Source organism: Pangasianodon hypophthalmus, chromosome 15 (assembly GCF_027358585.1).
Source record: "Pangasianodon hypophthalmus isolate fPanHyp1 chromosome 15, fPanHyp1.pri, whole genome shotgun sequence".
NCBI lineage: Eukaryota > Metazoa > Chordata > Actinopteri > Siluriformes > Pangasiidae > Pangasianodon > Pangasianodon hypophthalmus.
Genome location: NC_069724.1, coordinates 2976144 through 2994757, shown reverse-complemented (window position 1 = coordinate 2994757; position 18614 = coordinate 2976144). Strand labels below are relative to the sequence as shown.

Genomic DNA, 18614 nt, shown 5'->3' with positions numbered 1-18614 from the left:
GAAAACTACAAGACTGCAAGTGTGTCAGGGTTTGTGAAAGAGCAATACTTGTAGGTGCATATACACTAGGTGGCAGTGTAGCATACATAAACCCAGAATTTACAGGAAATGGAGAGTGAAGGGAAGGGCAGTCTCCGAGCCAAAAACAAAGGAGAGTTGAATAGAAATAATGAATAACCTTGCTTGGGGACAGGAATGATCACGTTTCCGAAGCCGAAAGCATTTCCGAAGTATTTTGAGTCGTCTGTATTAGCACTAAGCAGTTCATGTATTGAAGCACTTCAATTAAACTAGTGTTTCAATTCACAATTCTCACAATCACAGCATCATGGATGTATTAGATCCTGCAGGCTGATTAAATGATTAAATTGGCCATTATACTGACAGCTACGTTATTTTTCTGTTAACAAAAAACATTGCCAGCCAGACTGCACTTCCATCCTTCTTCTATCACTTCTATCTTCTAGATGGCGTGATCAACACCAACAACAGAAACAATACTGGATTTGAGATTCAGCCTTTGGTTTTAGCTTTAGTCTGGATATCCAGCCATTTAAAGAGCCGCATTAGCATTTAGTTTGCATGCCAGTCGTGTTTTGACGTCATAAACAATTTGACAGTAAAACAATTCGTTTGATTTGTACAGACAACAAATCCCCCCAGTCATGATTACCACTCAGTAAAATATTAATAATATAATCAGGTTATATATGAATGAAATATGTTATGTTTGTCATATCGACATTACGAACGATCCGTCCTGTCTCTCTCTTGAGCATTACTCTATGACTCAGCCCCTAATTAGCAGGGAATTAGCAGGAACAAGGGTGGATATACTCTTTATAATCAGAATCATGAATTCAATGTTGCTTTGGTAAAATGTATTTATTTACATAAAAAAAATTAAACATAATACAACAGGAGTCAATAAGGTCAAATGAATTATGTACAAGAACAATTTCTTTACTTCTAGAAAAACACAAGGGCCATAAAATGCTTATTTTCTCCATATAAATGGCATATACACTATCTCAGAAGACCTGAAAGATAGTTCATAATTGGGCTGATGAAAATAACTGTCTTTTTAAAAAAAATTCACTTATTTAATACAACTTTATGCCATACATACAATTTCATGATACACATATGACCAAGAAGAATATTTTATTTTTCAAATATTACAGCCCTGACAAAGTTAGCAAAACTTTACGGAATTTAACTTACTTTGCGCTCTGTGGTTTGCCCTGGGTCTTCTGTAAAGTTACATTAATGTCATGTCATTTAATCACATGGTGTCACTACGAAGCTTAGCAATAGCAATGATAGCTTACTCTTATTAGAGAATATGGATCAACCATAGGTGGCCGTCCACCCAAAGTCAGTGATCAGATAAGGAGAGCATTATTCAGAGAAGCAACCAAGAGGTCAAGGGTAACTCTGAAGGTACTGGAGAGATCCACATATCAGATGGGAGAAGCTGTTTACAGGACAAACATACCCCAGACACGCCATAAAGCTGAGCTATGCAAGAGTGAGTGCATAATCTTTTAGGGATTGTAGTGTAATATGTTTCTCTAGTCTGATGAGTCCAAAACTGAACGCACAAAGCGCTACATTTGATGGAAACTTGACACTGCTCGTCACCCTAGAACACCATCCCCACAGTGAAGCATGGTGGTGGCGGCATCACGTTGTGGAGAGTGGAATGGTTTAAAACAAACAACTTCTAACAAAATGTTAGTATGACTCAGTTAAAGCTCAGCCTGCGATCCAATTGAGAATATGTGGCAAGACTTGAAAAATGGTCTCCAGCCAACGTGGCAAAGCTTTCTGCCACAGAGACTAGACAAAAATATCAGGATCCAGATGTGCAAAAGTGAAACATATCCCAGATGACTTGCATCTGCAGTTACAGGCAGAGGTGGTGCGACCAAGTATTTGTTTGTTTGTTTAATGAAACTTTGTGTCAAAATGAAAAATTATTTACTTTCAAATGTTAGGCTTTTTGTTTAAATCAAATCGCAGGTTTTCACACGGCAAAATGTGGCAAGGTTCAAGAGGGTGGGGGTGAATAATTATGCAAGGCACTGTATTCAAATGAGTTCTACAGCACCTTTGTATATTCGCATACGTCACAAACATGAAAATCAGGAAAAGAACTTGCGTGTTCAGTGTCAATAATTACCTGCCCAGATATACATGTTTTTTTTAAAAATATTTAATAGTTTTTTATATTTTCCTAGAGAGTGTTTGAATTAGTTTCTGCTGCTATGTTTTGTGAATTAGTACATTTTTTAAAACAGACACTACACATCCAAAAAAAGGTTTGGAAGCATGTCTCCAGCCTCTCTAGCCTGAAAAGTCTGGAAAGCAGGAGCAGGACAGAGCTGACCACAACAGCTCTTCAGCTGGCAGCTTTAGCATGTGAATAGGAACATAAAGTTTGCCAGAGAAGAACTGATGTAGGTTAGCCAAGAGTTACACACTTGATCCATCTTCCTCAGTCCTGAATGCTCGCCTGCCTGCAAGAGGACAGAGAGAAGAGAGTCCTGGGTTAAATATAAGAAACAATACTTTGGCGTTTACACAAGGCTATTGATCAGTGTGTGGTATCTTCCACCCTCTTATCAGCTCCATACAGCTGCTCGAGCATAAAGTTAAACAAACCAGCTATTGTCCAAGGAATGTCTATGCCTATTATCATCCACATATGGGCACAGGCATTCCATGCACAATATGAACGACTGTTAATGAGACTCAGAGGAAACATGACCATCTTTGGAATTCCCTGGGCTTGCTGGGAGTAGCCTTACTGGTATAGGAGTGAGGAGTTGAATACCAACATCTTACAAGGAACCCTTATTGCATCCAAGATTCCAGTTATGATACCACTGATTACATTAATTTAATATACTATTAGGATTAGGAAAGTATCACTGTTTCTAGATCAATGGATTTAATTATATCCATAATACAAATATATTACTGACTCATACGATATATGCTAGAAAGCGGATTTGTATCTATCAATATTAATGTTCATACACGTAATTCTATGACATTATCGCATATTATTTGTGTCTTGGTGACATTTTGTGAGAGAATATTTCGTCAAGTGTTTTCTCTTGACATTCCAACACCCAAGCGTGGGAAAGGTGTGTTCACTATTGTTTGATTCGAGCGAAACTTTGATGTTTAACAAGAAGCAAATGCTTTGGTAGAACACAAGTTTTGTCAACATTATGCACAGTGTTCCTCAGCTTTTCATCTTACAACAAAGCGTGTACTGGGATTGTCTAGGGCACGACATCTCTACGCTGGGGCCTGTTGTGTTCTCCACATTACAAATCCAAAATAAGATGATGCATACCAGATTTAATCAAGATGACTCCAAAAAGGCTAATGTGGTTCTCTAAATGAACCTGAGAACCGGATTAGTGTAGGCAGATTGAGTTATCGGAGATAACTATGCGCTGCCAATTTGTCTGTATAGGGCAGATATATCAAGACATAAAACCATGATCAGTGAGACAATGATTTTCTAATGAGAATATTAAGAATCCTTCGGTAGGGAAACAGAAAAGTGTTTGTCCTGTCGTCAGGAAGTAGCATGTACAAATCCTGGCGATGCCACAGCCATCCAAAAGAGCAAAACTGGCTGTGCTCTCTGGGTGGGAGGGGCATTCTCTCTCTCTCTCTCTCTCTCTCTCCCCTGTCAGTCAATGGGACACTAGCCAATCACAGTTGTCTGTGAGCTTGCATATGCAGAAGAGGGCAGATAGAGCTTTCCTTTGAGTGGTTTATGCTGCATTGCGACATAGCATGAGCAGCAGTTAGGGAAGATGTGGTTGGCTGGCTTCACGTGTCTCAGGAGGAAGTACATGTTTGCCTTCATCCTCCCCGCTTGGTTGCTGTCGTATGATAGAGGAAAAGTGGCTGGTGGGTGGGAATTAGAAAGAAAAAAAAAAAGGGAAAAAAATTCTATAAAATTCTAAAGCCTATTTTCTAAATTCTTACATTACTATAGCTACATTTTCCTAGCGAATGTTTTTGAATCACTGATTTATTGGCACATTTGTACTGCAACAGCTGAAATCCTTTGCACAAATAACCACTATATCAAGTGGAAATTAATATTAAGGTGCCAATCATATTAGGGTGGGAGTGTGTCCTCATAAAGCTAAATGGAAACCAGTAATATTAACATCTGCTTAAATAATTAGTTGCTGTTTCAGTTTTTCTTCCTGATAGCAGCTCAAAAGCCACTTGTGGGTGAAATTTGGACTTGATGAACATGCTCTATGCGTAATCCGCCACTGGCAAGTTTGAAGCGAGATAGCACTTGCAGTCATGACTCACTTGCCCCATTTGCTCATTTCATACATTTAGGTGTCATTTCTTTAGCAATTGGGAATTTAATATTCAGTACATGATACTAAACACTTCACAAATCACCACAGGGGGCATTTTGGTCATTTTTAAAATTATTCACCCACAGATTTTAGATGTTGCTTCTCCCCCCTTTTTTCCCCTGGTAGACTTGCCATGCTTATGGTCACTGGTCAGAACAAACACGAGAAGCAGTATCACTTTGGTTTTGATGTTTACCCAAAGGCAAATGCTCCAGAATTGACTCTGTCGTTGAATCGACTTGCATTGAGAAACAACTCGAGATTGCTTTATGAAAGTGATTTTGTGTGCAGCCCTAGTATAACCCTTATGTGGAACCAGGGTGGGAAAATGTTATCAGGCCTTCTTAAATACCATTGAAGGAGAAAGCTGAAATGTAAGCATCCAGTGTTTCCAGACACTCAATATGGCTTCTCGGTTCCATTAAGCACTTTCATTCTAACTGCGCTCATCAGCTTACAGGCACCCAAGATGGTTTCAAAGAAGTGAACAGCTGGATTTAATACACCGAAAAAAACCCCAACTACAGGCAAACAACGCTCTCAATGTCCCGCAATGAGTCTCTCCTTTCCTTCCACGAACAGAGAGTTGCCTGGAATTCTTGAGATTCCTCCTGCACATGTTAGAAATTCCTCACAGCTCTGCCTGTTTGACTCACACGTTCTTTTTAGGAACAGATTTTCACTTATTTTCTCCCAACTCTCTTTCCTCTTTCCAGTGCCTCCCCTCGAACCCCTTCAATTTCCATTTCTCCATCCACTAGGGAGAGTTAAGAGAAAATGTTTCTTCACATTAATGCTTGTCCAAGGACGTAGGGGGAAATTCTGGGGCTTAGACAGCACTGCTCTATGCTCTTGTATATTGTGTATATTGTACTTAATGTGTACAAAATGCATTCAGATGTCATACTGAAATCCTTGCTGGCCTTCTTCCTCTTTCACTCTTTCACCAGGTCCAGAAAAGACTACAAGTAGCAGCACAGAACAACAAGACTGTATCGAGGTTATGATGTGTCATGCCTGCGAAAGCACATTAATCAGTCCACTGCTGACGACAAATCAGATCTGCTGAATCATATTACTTCTACAACCGGTGCTAGATCATTCTCATTCCCCTCCCCAACCTATTTCCTTCCTTTGGTAGTAATCTACCCTTCTTTTGCTTTACTTTCTGTTTTGTGTCCTCACCCCTCCCCCTGCTCAAGCACAGACATCAATAAGCAGGCAGACACAGGAACGCCACAGGACAAGATAAGGCTCTCTGCGTCAGCACGCCAGCCATACACGCCATCATGCCTTTGTGCTTTTACGAAACACGAGGCATTATAAAGAACGACGCATGCCCTCCTAACAGACCAGCTGCATCCTGATCTGGCTTTGAGTCATAAATGTTCCAGGCTGGCTGAAGCGAGAGAAAAGCCTTTCACGATGGCCTTAGCAAATAAATCAAATCCACTCTCTGCATTATTCATCCTTAACTATAGTAAACATGTTGTAATCTTAATCATAAGCAACTGTGACGCATCAGCTGGACGGGGGGAATAAGATAAATCGAGAACGTCTGCATTACTTCCGTCCCCACTGCTCCTGTCATCAGTCGATCGATTGACATATCGGTTGTGGGTGCAACGCCGCAATGCGCGGACAGAAAAAGGAAACTTTTAGGTCAGCCAGCTAAATCCTAAACCGCTCTTCTTTTAGCTGGAATCCAATCTCACACCCTCAGTATGTATAAAGACATTTAAAATATAGATACACAGCAGAATGTCTTATGAGAAGGCAAGACGTGAACCGGCCACACCCTGAACTGTGGCCTCGTGGCAAGGAGGAGGTGAACGAGCGAAAGACGGAGCAAGGGAGCAGAAATTGAGGCCGCCCAAGATGTCTCAATCAATCCCTGCAGTTCGAGGAAGAACACAGTATCAGCTTGCCAGAGGCTGACTCACGACGACGACGTGACAGAGCTCTGACCTGCCATAGACTCTTCAAGGAAGGATGTGCAAATGTCCTGGCAAGGTTGCAGTCAAGTCATTTAGCTGTAAAGACAACATCCTGTTGCGTCAAGAAAGGTGACGTTTAATGTTTTTACACTTCCCTGTGCTGTTAAACCATATTCGGGGGTTATGTGTGTACACAAAATGACATGACGAACCAATTACTCAGAAGACTTTCCTTTAATCTGCGTGGTAACTTGATTTAAATTTAACGAGTACGTACTCGGATTGGTTTATCAATTACAACCTTCTTTCCCAAGCCTGTAGGTTATTAACCACTGCGCCATGTGTTCCTAATTCGCCTCACTACCTAACATTCGGTTCAGGGTGGGGCGACTGACTAATACCTGACTGCTTTGTCTGGTGACCAGAATCACTGGAGCTACTGGAAATCAGGATGGAGAATCCTTAACGCATTATCACTAATCTAACTGCATGAGCAGATTGTTTATCATCATGTCGATTTTATCGATTTTACACGAATACCCACGTCTAAATGCTTGCACGAATGGCTTCTCTAGAATACTCTGATAACATGAAAAGCCCTCATGAATGTCCGAGTGTGTTAGATGGAACGATTTTGCCATGGAGACGCAGCTGAAATGGAGCAGGGCGTGGTCTTGAACAAAAATTCTCATCCTCGCTTACTTTAAGGCCTTAACAACATCTGGTTTCAAATTTGAGGAGTAGGCCAAGTTATTAGGCCTTACTTCAAAACGAGACATATTTTGGATTCTCGGCATCTCAAGGAGAGCCACGATGATAAGAATGATTATCATATAAGGACAGCCAACGATGGGAAGTTTTCGAAGTGAATTTTTAGCGTAACCTACCCCCTAATCTAAACTCAGTGTATTCTGCGTATGTCAGGCTTCACAGAAGGTTGTGCAAGTTTAACCCTTGTGTAGTCTTAATATTACGTATACTCCCGTTGTCCTAAGAGTCAAAAATGCCCCATCGTCACTAAACCCTGAAAATGAAGCAGCTTAAGTGAATTTTAAACCCTAAATCTATTCTTCATTCATCACTAACTTTGTGAAGATCTGGGTTTTCTCTCTTCACAGTGCAGAAAGCCTGCATTTCATCAGTGAACACCACTCCATTTCTCTGCTGTTAATGAGTGGCGGCTCATGTCTGACCCTTAAGACAACACAAGGGTTAAAACATCATTCCACGCTGAAGGTTCTCAGACCTGTTCTTCACTAGACGACATTTTCCACAGTGTGTGCTGCAGCTTTAGCACAGAACTGAAAGCGAGCCACTGACAAAATGGCATTCCTCCTCCTCCTCTTAGCTAACTGCTAGATGGAGAGAATTACATAAGGACACACTCTGTCCATGCCTCTAATCCAAATCAGGAAAACACTGCTAAGCACACAGACACGCTGGCAACTGAGCAGCAATAACCTTACACAAATACTCTCTGGCTTATTCATGCCAACTAAGTTTGCTTTAATATCAGCAGCTTCTGCTCGGTCATGACTCCATCTGGGTCACATTCCACCCTGATCCGAGTGTTCCCAGTTGCTTAACGTGTAGTTTGACCTGCGTGCTGTATTAACCAGCCTGACTTGGGAAGGGGGGACAGAGTTAGGACAGTTTTCACCGCCTGCTCTTCTGATCAGCCTTTTTTTTTTTTCTAACTTTAGACACAGTGCCAGAATCTTCATTATATAACATTTCCCCGACTAAGATCCCGAGCAACAAACAATCAACAAGCTTTAGCATGATGATAAAACTAATCTTGACGCGTTTGTAACCTTTTTTTTTTTTTTTTTTAATCTTAACCAACGCCCCACCTCGAGTGACTCGATTCAGAGTCGATTCATTTCCTAGCCTCTGCTACACGCACAAAGATTCATTTCTAAACTGAATGAATACAGGATGAGATGAGCCCTAAAAGCAGAAAAGTTGTGGTGTTTTTTGCAGCTAATATCTCACCTCTCTGGGAAATAAAACCCACCCCGGATCCTTGTCTCGGCGTCTCGCGCTCGGCCGGCGTCTCTGATCAGCTGGCGAGAAGTGACGCGATTTGTAACAGCTGGCTTCTGCTGCTCCAACGTCAAAGGTTACGGATGACGATCGAGTTCCGTAGCTTCATCTCCAGCCAATAGCAAGCAAGCAAAGAGGCGGGATCAATCTCCGCTAACCAATTGGAATCTTGGCTTTTTCAATGACGGTTCACTTTCTGCCCAATGAGACGCGTGTGAAAGTTTCCGAACGCGAAAGTTCTTTTGGGTGAGGCTTCAAGGCCTCGAGAAATAAAACAACGATTAAAGGTGCAATAGGCAATATTTTTCACTTCTTACTAACACAAATTATGTTTAAATTATGGTAAAATAATGATTCAAAAAATGGTTTAAGTCACTGTCTCATTGTCTTTTCTTTTTAAAGTAGCTGAAAAAAAAAAAAAACAGTTTGAAAACCTGACTTCCGGTCCGGAAGGTTTGCTTGTATTTTTATTGGCGTCTTGTCAGTCATTTTTATAGTCACGCCCCCAAAACCCTTGCACATCCTCATAAATAAATCATTATGAGAAAAAGGGAAAAGATGCAGGTTTATAGAGATGTAACTCTGCTTTTTAAGCGGTTTAATGTCTAAGTGCGCTTGAAAGTAATGTCATGACAGTCCTTGCTAATGGTAACTTTAATTAGCATGCTAACTCTAGTTGAACCACCATACATTTTGTGGGCGGAGCTTTGTGTCCATGTGTGGAAATGGGGAGTAAAAATATCATTCAAATCTTATTCATTAGAGACCTTAAGCATTAAAGACCTTTTTTTGAGTCACACATTGTCCCTAATGCACCTTTAAAGTGATTGGAAAGAAACTAATTTTATTTGGGTAAGTACTGTAGGTCTGTAGAGACGTGAAGATCGAATTAATATGTTAATGTGGGTACAAGTATAGGTATAGTCCTCACGATGAAAGAGACACAATATCATATAGCTGGTAGTAATTGCAGTCTACTCTATATAGTCTTATTAAACACTCATGAAACTCGGTTCATTATACTTCTAATTATTTAGAGAAATAAATCTTATCTCTTTTTTGACACATAAATCTACCCCTGATCAGCTACTGTAATTACGGTGGTTATAGTACAATGTCTGTGGTACTTAGAACATGGCAGACTTGTATAAGTATAAATGTATAAGTAAATTTAACAGTAGGGGTGTAAACCTCAGGCTTCTGCACAATATGATACGATTTCGTCTCGACACTCTCCCTGAATCTGCTGTGATACAATTTTGATTCGTTATTTCACGACACCAGTGAACCTGCTATGATACAATACAATGCGCTATGATATAAGAAAATTTAACAGTAGGGATGTAACCCTCATGCTTTCACACGGATATGACACGATTTCAGTTCTTAAGCCAATGATCCAATAATTGACGACACCATTAACTCTGCTACAATACAATTTTGATTCTTAAGGCATTGATTCAATATCTGAAGATACCACAGAATCTGATATGATATGATATGATAAGATCAATATGTGACCAACTTCGTCCAATCTGGGCTAGGCCTACCGTTAATTTTCAAATGATGATGACGCAGAGAAGGACTATTTTAGGTTTCAAAGTTACGGCCAAATAAAACTGCTTGCCTATTTACACATCCGTTTATAAATCTGAATTATTTTTACACACCAGTTGTTTGTCTTTTTTCAGCAATATGTGATTTATAATCAATTAGAATCAATAATAATCAATTTATGATTTTTGCCTCAATTCCTTATTCATTGTTGCATTTTAAATTATTGCATCGATCCAAATCATCAGCTCATTACAGCTATATTTAACATTGCAATATTGTATAAACTTTGCTATTAAATAGGAGATACCTGATCATATTAGTAGCTTATAAAGTAAGACCAGTAGAGTATTTAAAGGCAGGTTTTAGACAGTTTTAGACAGTTGCATCTCCTTGAATGATAATTATATCTTTGCAGATCCACACTGTTGAAGAGTTTCCAACTCCTATGTCCCACTGTAGCTCCTTTATGTGGTTTAAGATGAGATTATATCAGTATTAAAAGCTGGACTGATATTGTTTCAACTGGCAAAGAGTCATTATGCAAGCTTGAGCTGTATTAACAGCATTATTTACACTATTGTCTACTCTAGTTTTATATATACAGTATATAGCTACTATAGCTAAATAAAAAAAAAAAAAAAACACTCAGGTTACTGAGCGTTCATCAGTTTCCTCCCACCTTCCAAAAAACATGCCAGTATGTGGATTGGCTAAGATAAATTATGTGAGTGTGTGTGTGTGTGCGTGTGTATGATGACCTGCAAATGCACTTGCCTCCCATCCAAGGCGTATTCCTGCCTCATGCCCGATATTTCCGGGAATGGCATTGGCTCCACTGTGACGCTGACCAGGATAAAGTGGTTACTGAGCATGAATGAAAGCTTAATTTCCTTTGCCATATTTAATCCCAGTGAGATAAGTTTCCAAGTTATGTGTTATGTCAAAGGGCATAAATAATACATTTCAGATCACAGACTTATCTATAAAACATGTATGTACCAACTAGCATTTAAAAGCCATGTATAGTCAATATAATATGTATAGCTATTATAATTTCGAAAATGAAGTAATGACAGTGTTTCAAGCTCACATCACTCTGTATCTCCTTCTCTTTCATGCTCCAGGTGTCTGAACTTTGCCCATGTAATCAAGATGGTCGGATTGGGGACATCCCCATCCAGAACTGTCCAGAGATAAATTTAGCCTGTCCCTTTGCCTTGGATTCCCTGCATCTATGTCTTCCCCCTCTCTGGTTCTAAATCATTTGCCAGCAATGAACACTTTGTATAGGGGCTGAGCTTAGACATAATCACAACACTGGCTGGTTGAAACTAATACACTGCACACACAGTGGAAACACAAATATACACCTCATCTGATAAAAATGTGGAAGGATTTATTAGTGAAACTTTCATTACCAAGACTGCGTAACACTCGTACGATCTTTTGGCATATAGCTTCAAAACCACAAAATAAACAGATTATGTCAGATGCCCTCATGTCCACGATATGTCTTCTGGCTTATTCGTTGATATTTTCCTGCTTAGTTTATAGGTTATGTTGTCTGTATGCCTAACTGTAACCTTTATATCTGTTGCTAAATTTGTCTCCTGGCACAAGTTACGTTCCAGCAATGTGCTTGAACTGATGGCTCTATTCTAAGTATAGGCTCAGTTTCCGACCCATAATCAGGTGTTATGTCAAATTGCTTATCAGCATTCTTCAAAAAGAGAAATGTCACTTGCCTGACAGAATAAGTATTATTTTGGGTCTACATATTACCCAACTTGAGGTGTTTAATGAGCAGCATATTTTATATAAGCATATTTATAATGAAATATATGCTATTATCAGTTTATAAGGTACACCTAACTTATACCTACATTCGTTTATCATGTGCACCTTCCCTATAATTGAATGTTGTAAGAGTTCACTTACTGGCTGTTGCTCAACTGTTACTACACAATTCCAAGGAGCAGGACCACCATTAGGACCATCTCCGACTAGATATTATTTGTGTGCTGGAACATCCATAGCACAGCACTGACACTGACACGGACATGAAAGTATCTTTGTGGTTGTGGGTGTGGATGTTTCTTGCATCTTACCTTTTAGAATTTGTTCCCAATAACACACAACACAATACAAGGCAACAAGCAAAGAGTTGTTATAGCATGTGCACTTGATTGTAGCCAGTCTTTTTTTTAATGGATATGTATGCGAATAACGTTAGTGTTGAATCAGACTAAACACCGTAAGGCCCACTGTAGACACAGCGTTGTGATGCAGTCAGTTTATTTTATAGCATATAATACTCTGACTCTGTTAGAGATCCTGTGAATCATTAATTTTTTCTGGCTGTGCTACTGAATGTGACTGTACAGTTGTGCAAGTGTTCATTAAAAGGGTAGAACATGTGATGTGCAAACACTGTGTATATCAGAGATATTTAATTTATCATATGTTTCAATAATTGGAGTAGTTTGCTAATAATTATGATGGTGTTTATGAAAAAAATGTTGATGAGAGCATTGTGTTACCAGGCTGTCTCTGTGTCTGGATTTGAATATTCATAAAAAAAAATGCAACATGATACACTTTTACTGAGTTCACTTTGCTCTTGAAAGACTGCTTTAAGTGCAGATTTCATTTTAGTGGAAAATAGTTTCTTGGACAAAACTTCAGGCCCCTCTTGGGGAAAACAAAACCTTTTGCACAACTTTACAGGAAGTAAAACTAAACTTCAAAGGAAATCATTAATTAACAGCTTCATTGCAGTTACAGTTACAGAGTGTTATAAAAGTTTACAAAGTTTTACTTCCTCTTCTAAGTTATTTTGTTATGTAGATGTAGCTGCTTACTGTTGCTTCTGTTTGAAGGAGTCGGCGCATGCGCACAACGCCCAGTGTGTTTCCGTTCCACAGCGCAACAATGTGGGCGGGGCTCGGTTTCCATAGTGACGCGTCCCCCTTCTAAACACTCTGCCTGACCTATCAGTTCACCTTCATTTTTCCCTGGTGTAAATCTGAACATTTCAAAATCATTTTGATATTTCTGAAAGTTTAAAGTACAGACTAGTGGCTGCTTGGGCAAAACTTTGTGCATCTTCGTCTTATTTTTTAAAAGTCGGCAGTTTTTTTTGAGTTATGTTTAGTTTCCTGGGCTGAAGCATAAATAATGAGGTGACATCCTGAACCTAAATCTGTAAAGACTGTGTTACCATGGCAACTTTAACAGGGAAAATTCAATCATCCCGGAGAGGAGATCCTCAAACCACCCCTGCTTCTGCCTCTGCAGGGAGAGAAGGGAAGAAGAAGAGAAAAAACAAAGAGAAAAAAGAGAAAGAGAAAAACAAACCCACTTGTGAGCAAAAGAAAAGAGGACATCCAAGCACTCCTTCCCATTCTGATGACTCAGGTACTTTCTTTCTGAGTTTTATTTGCTTTTATTCCTTTTTTTAAGAATACAGTACAGTTTTATTATTTATTAGGGTTTATTATGGAGCTTGGAAGCTGACAAAAGTAACTGTATATGAATTTCATATATTTAAAATAGATAAAAGTCACATTATGTGGTATATTTAATACATTTACATTGTTTCAAGTCTTTGTAACAAGTAAGATTTGTTTTTATAAACATGACATTCGAAATTATGGGTTATGCGTTTGAGGGTTTTTAAAAAAAAATCAGAACTGTCAATACGAATATCAAAAAAAAAAAAAAAAAATTAAACCTCAAAAATACAGATTTTGTGTAAATTAGGGAGAAGGTGAACATCTAGGATTCCCAGGGAAAAGTTGACGCTTTCAAAGTGGTCAAACTCTCGAGCGTTTAATGCAAGGGTGTACGATCTTATCCGGAAAGAGCCGGTGCAGGTTTTCATTCCAATCAAGCAGGAGCCCAAACCTGATTCCACCTGTTTAATCAGTTGATCTTGGCTTTTAATACTCTCAGGTGTGGCTTCTGCTTGGTTGGAATGAAAACCTGCACTGGAGAAGATTAGACACCCTTGGTTTAGCCGATCGGTCGTCTGTCACACTCACGTCCATGAAGTGACGTAAAGAGTCATGGAGGTAAGTGGAGGTAAGCGGAGGTAAGTGGAGTCAACTCGGAAGATATAAACCATAATGAGATAACACGTCTAAAGTTTTTGTTGTACTAAAGTAGCTAAATTCCTATTAAACATCTAACCTTTACTTTTACAGTTAGCTGCTAACAATTGTCCACAAGCTAACATTCGCATTGCCTAACTAGCTATAACGTTACCTAAATAGTTACGCTTGGTATCCAGTGTTTAACATCACAGTACAAAACTTGAGTAGAATATAAAGAACTTTTTGTATTTGTTTGACAGCGTCTATTTTTCCCTGGGAATCTCAGATGACTTTCATCCATCCATCTTCTGAACAGGGTCAGGGGGAGTCTGGAGCCTATCCTAGGGTACTCGGGGCACAAGCCAGGGGGCTAACCCATCGGAGGGCACAATCTCACACACACACACACACACACTTTAGAGATGCCAGTCAGCGTATGTTGCATGTCTTTGGACTGGGGGAGGAAACCGGAGTACCCAGAGGAAACCCCCAAAGCACAGGGAGAACATGCAAGCTCCACGCACACAGGGTGGAGATGGGATTCAAACCCCTAACCCTGGAGGTGCGAGGCAACAACGCTAACCACTAAGCTGCCGTGCCTCCCTAGCTCAGATGACTTATTTATCTAATTTGCATAAAATCTGCATTTATGTATTCCTATTTCAAATTATAGGTTTTAAAGGCAAATGTAACCCCTAGCAAGTTCAAAACAAAGAAAGAATTCAATTATACGAAATCGATAACGATATTCGGTATACACATACGTATTCTTTTGTCAGCTCTGAAGCTTCATAGTATATTAGACAATCTTAGCACCATTCACTGACTGAAGCCCAACTGTTGCTTTGCACAATTTGTCAGCCTCTCTCTACTCCATCCATCAGTGGAAAGGGACCAACAGTGGACCAGTGCTGACCCGGTATTATTTGGGTGGTGGTCCGTTCTCAGCACAGCACTGACATGCTAGTGGGCGTTGCTCTGATACGAGTGCGTCAGACACAACAGTGATGCTGGGATTTGTATTCATATCTAAATTCTTCTTACTGGTTCTTGCTATCATTTCATTAGACAGACGTACCTTGTTGGTTGTTCCACCTTGTAGGCAGTTGTGTAGCCAGACCTTTTACGATGGAGTGGCCAAGACAGAACCGATGACTTTCTTTGGGTGGAAATCTAGTGTGGGGTGAAATATTGATCCACCATAGAAAATGACATAATGTGGCGCCCCCTATCTGTGTGCGGCCTGAGTAGCATCCACCATGGACATAAATGGTGCACATGCTAGCAACATTTCTGTTGTCTAGCAAGTCCTAAAATCGTTAAGCTACATCTTATGATATATGCTAGCATTACAAATTCAATATATTTAGCTAATGGTAGCTAATAATGAATGGAAGAAATCCAATGCCTCCAACCAAATCATGAATATTGCTAAAGTAAGAATGTAAAAAAACAAGTTTTACAAACGTTTGTTCACCCGTTTGTTCATTGTGATCAGTGAGGTCAGTTCGCTTCTGTTTTCAATCCTTGCCATTGGAAAATTATGAAATTATGAAACTTTCAATTTTCACAAAGATGTTGTGATGGGTGTTTCGTTATTATTCAAACTAGTCTTTCACAGCAAGATTTACCAAGTCGTTCAGTTTTGCATCACATAACATTGTAACCACACTGACAACAATGACAACAACAACAATAATAACAATATTATTAATAATAATAATAATGACTGAAGTGGCCAGGGGGCTTCATGCTAGGGTGGCCACCCCTTAGCTTCGCCAATATTTCTTGGCATCTCTATTTGTACAGAGATTTTAGCTTATTTTTCCGTGGAAAAATTTGGTTAATCATCCTTTAGCACTTTTGCTCTGTTAGTTTCTAACCACAGGACTGGATATTTTTGGTCTGACACCTGATAAGATGGTACTATCATATCATATCATATCATATCATATCATACCATATCATATCATATCATATCATATCATATCATATCATATCATATCATATTGTCAGTGGTCCTATGGTGGTCTCTATCCATTGAATGATATGGGCAGAGGGGTGCTGACTATTAGGCATGTCAACAGATTACAGCCAGTAACTGTATATTTGGTAGGTATAGTGTAGCTAACAATGTAGATGTCTATGTGTGGGTGGGTTGACTGGGTGTGCTTGTACAATTGTGCAAACACACACAAATTGTACATTTAAATTTTCCCTTACTCGAGCCAATAACTCTCCCTATTGATTTTGACCCCCAGTGTGCCCTTAGGTATGTAGTCACACCTGCTAGATATTGTTTGAAAATAAGTTTTACAAGATAGCACCAACCTGCAGCCCTCTCAATTCAGCTAAAATGCAGGAAAGAGTAAATGCTCAGCAGATCATTGCCACATTTTACACCTCCAGGCCTTGGGAAACCTCACCCGTGCATGGGTGTACTGCTAAGAACCAATTTGGCTGGAAGGGAAAGATCATTTACAGTTAATCCCATCGTGCGTAGCCATACAGCGTATAGGTTCGCTCTTTTGTGGTGAGGGATTAAACTGAAATCCATCTGCCTTGGTTTATTGTTTTGGTGTGCTGTAGAGAAACCCCAGACGCAGCAGTCAACCAACACGGAGAAGAGCAGTGACCTGAACCACGCCAAAGGCCGTGACAAAGAGAGGAGTGCAAGGAAATGCCGTAAAGGCAAAACCACACAGACTGCAGAGGAGGAAACTCCAGCTCCAGATAAGGAGGATAAAATAGAAGTAAACAGCCAAACACAGGAGAGCCTGAGGTGGGAAGGGGTTCTGGATGATCCGGTAGCTGAAGCAGAGCGGCTGGAGGTCTACAAAGCTAACCGGCGCAAACGTTACATGGCATTCAAACAGACACTATTAGAAAATGCCAAGGTGGCGCTAGGTTCTGAGTCAGATGTGAATAAACTGGGTAGAAAATGCAAAGCTGGTTCAGCAACCATTATGTAGAAATCAGTGTTGGTTTCATTTGTTATGTGTTCTTAATTTTTTCCAATTTAGCAGCACATCAATATAGAATATATTCTCTCCTTTTGATATAACATCAATATACTGTATTCACTGCTTCAAACTGCCTGCCATTTAGCTTTGCCAAGCTCCCAGAGCCATTCTAAAGAAAAATGTTAAGCATAAGAGAGAGAGAGAGAAGTTGAACAAAATGCTTTCTTCTTATTATTCAAAATTAGAATGCACCCAAAAAGCAGGCAGACTGCAACGTTCTCAGGGACCTACGACCACAGCAATCACATGACATAGTTTAGACTCTAAATACATTTACGTCCAGTGACCAGGAGCCAAGGGAACAAAATTGGCCATGCTGTCTGGGTGGGAGGGACGGCATATTCTCTCTCCCCTGTCAATCACAGCGACATTAGCCAGTCATGGGCATCTGTGAGCTCATATATGTGGAAGAGGGCAGATAGTGCTTTACTCCAGGTGTTTTACACCGCCCTGTGACACGACATGAGCAGCAGTGCAACTTGCTAGCTTCACATACCTCCGAGAAACCCTTCACCCTCCTTGGTTAGTAGATGTTATATGACAGAGCTGGCTGCTGGTTGGAATTTGCCAAAGTGGGGAGAAAAATGGAGAAAAGCCACATTTACACACTTGGAAAAACACGTCTACATCTGTTGGTCCATGTCTCTCCTGGAAGATCCACTCCAGAGTTCTTTTCCCTTTGAGAAATGCAGTACAATTTTATATACATTGTTGAAAATGCACCTCAAATAAACCTAGTACTACATTACACAAAGCATCAGAATTTTTTTTTTACATACTTTGTGTCAAATTTTCCCATCTTATCTCTTAAAGCACGACTGCACTCAAAAATGCAGTTTTTAAATGCTTACTTTCTCTGTCCAATACGCCAATGATTAGGGAATGATATAGTGATGATACTTTTAGCCTCAGAACCTGTTTGTGCAAAAAAAAAAAAAAAAAATCATGATTGTTCTGGTATATTTTGACATATTTGAATTCTGTTATACGAATCACTGAGAATGCCAGAATGGCATAAAGGTAGCCAAATAGCTATGTGCTAATGATATGTACAGTAAAATACAGTACAGTTGTACAATACCAGCTAGGAATTCTGCTAAATACATGGTGATAACTGAACTGCCTGTTTTTGTGCGACAATAATAATAATAATTCCCAGATTTTGGTAATCAAAATCTTCTCTGGATGTCTTGAATCAGTCAGACGTCCAGACATAATCATAGTGTACAATCTACCATACTGAGAGTATCCTTAATATTTCTTAAAACATTATTAGTGCTTTGACAGCCTTCACTTGCACCATTATATATTCTCCATATTTAGCATGATATGCTACAACTTTGGGGGAAAAACGTTTCTCCTGAGCATGGTACATGAGATATTATAACGTGGCAATAAATATACAGAAGTCGATGACCCGCATGTTGCTGCTTGCTCTCTGATTGTTACGCTAATGAACTGCTCCTGATGTAAACCTATATTTGACTAGTTTAACAAACATCTCTGTGTCTCCGTCAATTCAAATACAAATTCAAATAAGCGTTG

General features: G+C 39.6%; 1 protein-coding gene and 1 long non-coding RNA gene across 2 annotated transcripts; one reads left to right on the top strand and one right to left on the bottom strand.

The window, feature by feature from the left end:
* Nucleotides 1–1935: 1935 nt before the first annotated feature.
* Nucleotides 1936–11062, bottom strand: LOC128320516 (uncharacterized). The gene is made up of 2 exons (XR_008304036.1): nt 8345–11062; nt 1936–2522 (listed from the first exon to the last, which is right to left on the bottom strand). It is a non-coding gene; the product is annotated as an uncharacterized LOC128320516 (long non-coding RNA).
* Nucleotides 6344–17932, top strand: c15h17orf97 (chromosome 15 C17orf97 homolog). The gene is made up of 3 exons (XM_026938907.3): nt 6344–6478; nt 11077–13369; nt 16636–17932. Exons 2-3 carry the CDS (start codon nt 13174–13176, stop codon nt 17016–17018), a joined length of 579 nt encoding a protein of 192 aa, XP_026794708.2. The 5' UTR covers nt 6344–6478; nt 11077–13173; the 3' UTR covers nt 17019–17932.
* The last annotated feature ends 682 nt before the right edge of the window (nt 17933–18614 follow it).

Excerpts from the sequence above, each read along its gene's own strand:
- c15h17orf97 (XM_026938907.3), top strand. The coding sequence starts at position 13,174 with ATGGCAACTTTAACAGGGAAAATTCAATCATCCCGGAGAGGAGATCCT. Across the intron at positions 13,370-16,635 it reads TTCCCATTCTGATGACTCAG|AGAAACCCCAGACGCAGCAG; the intron begins GTACTTTCTTTC and ends GGTGTGCTGTAG.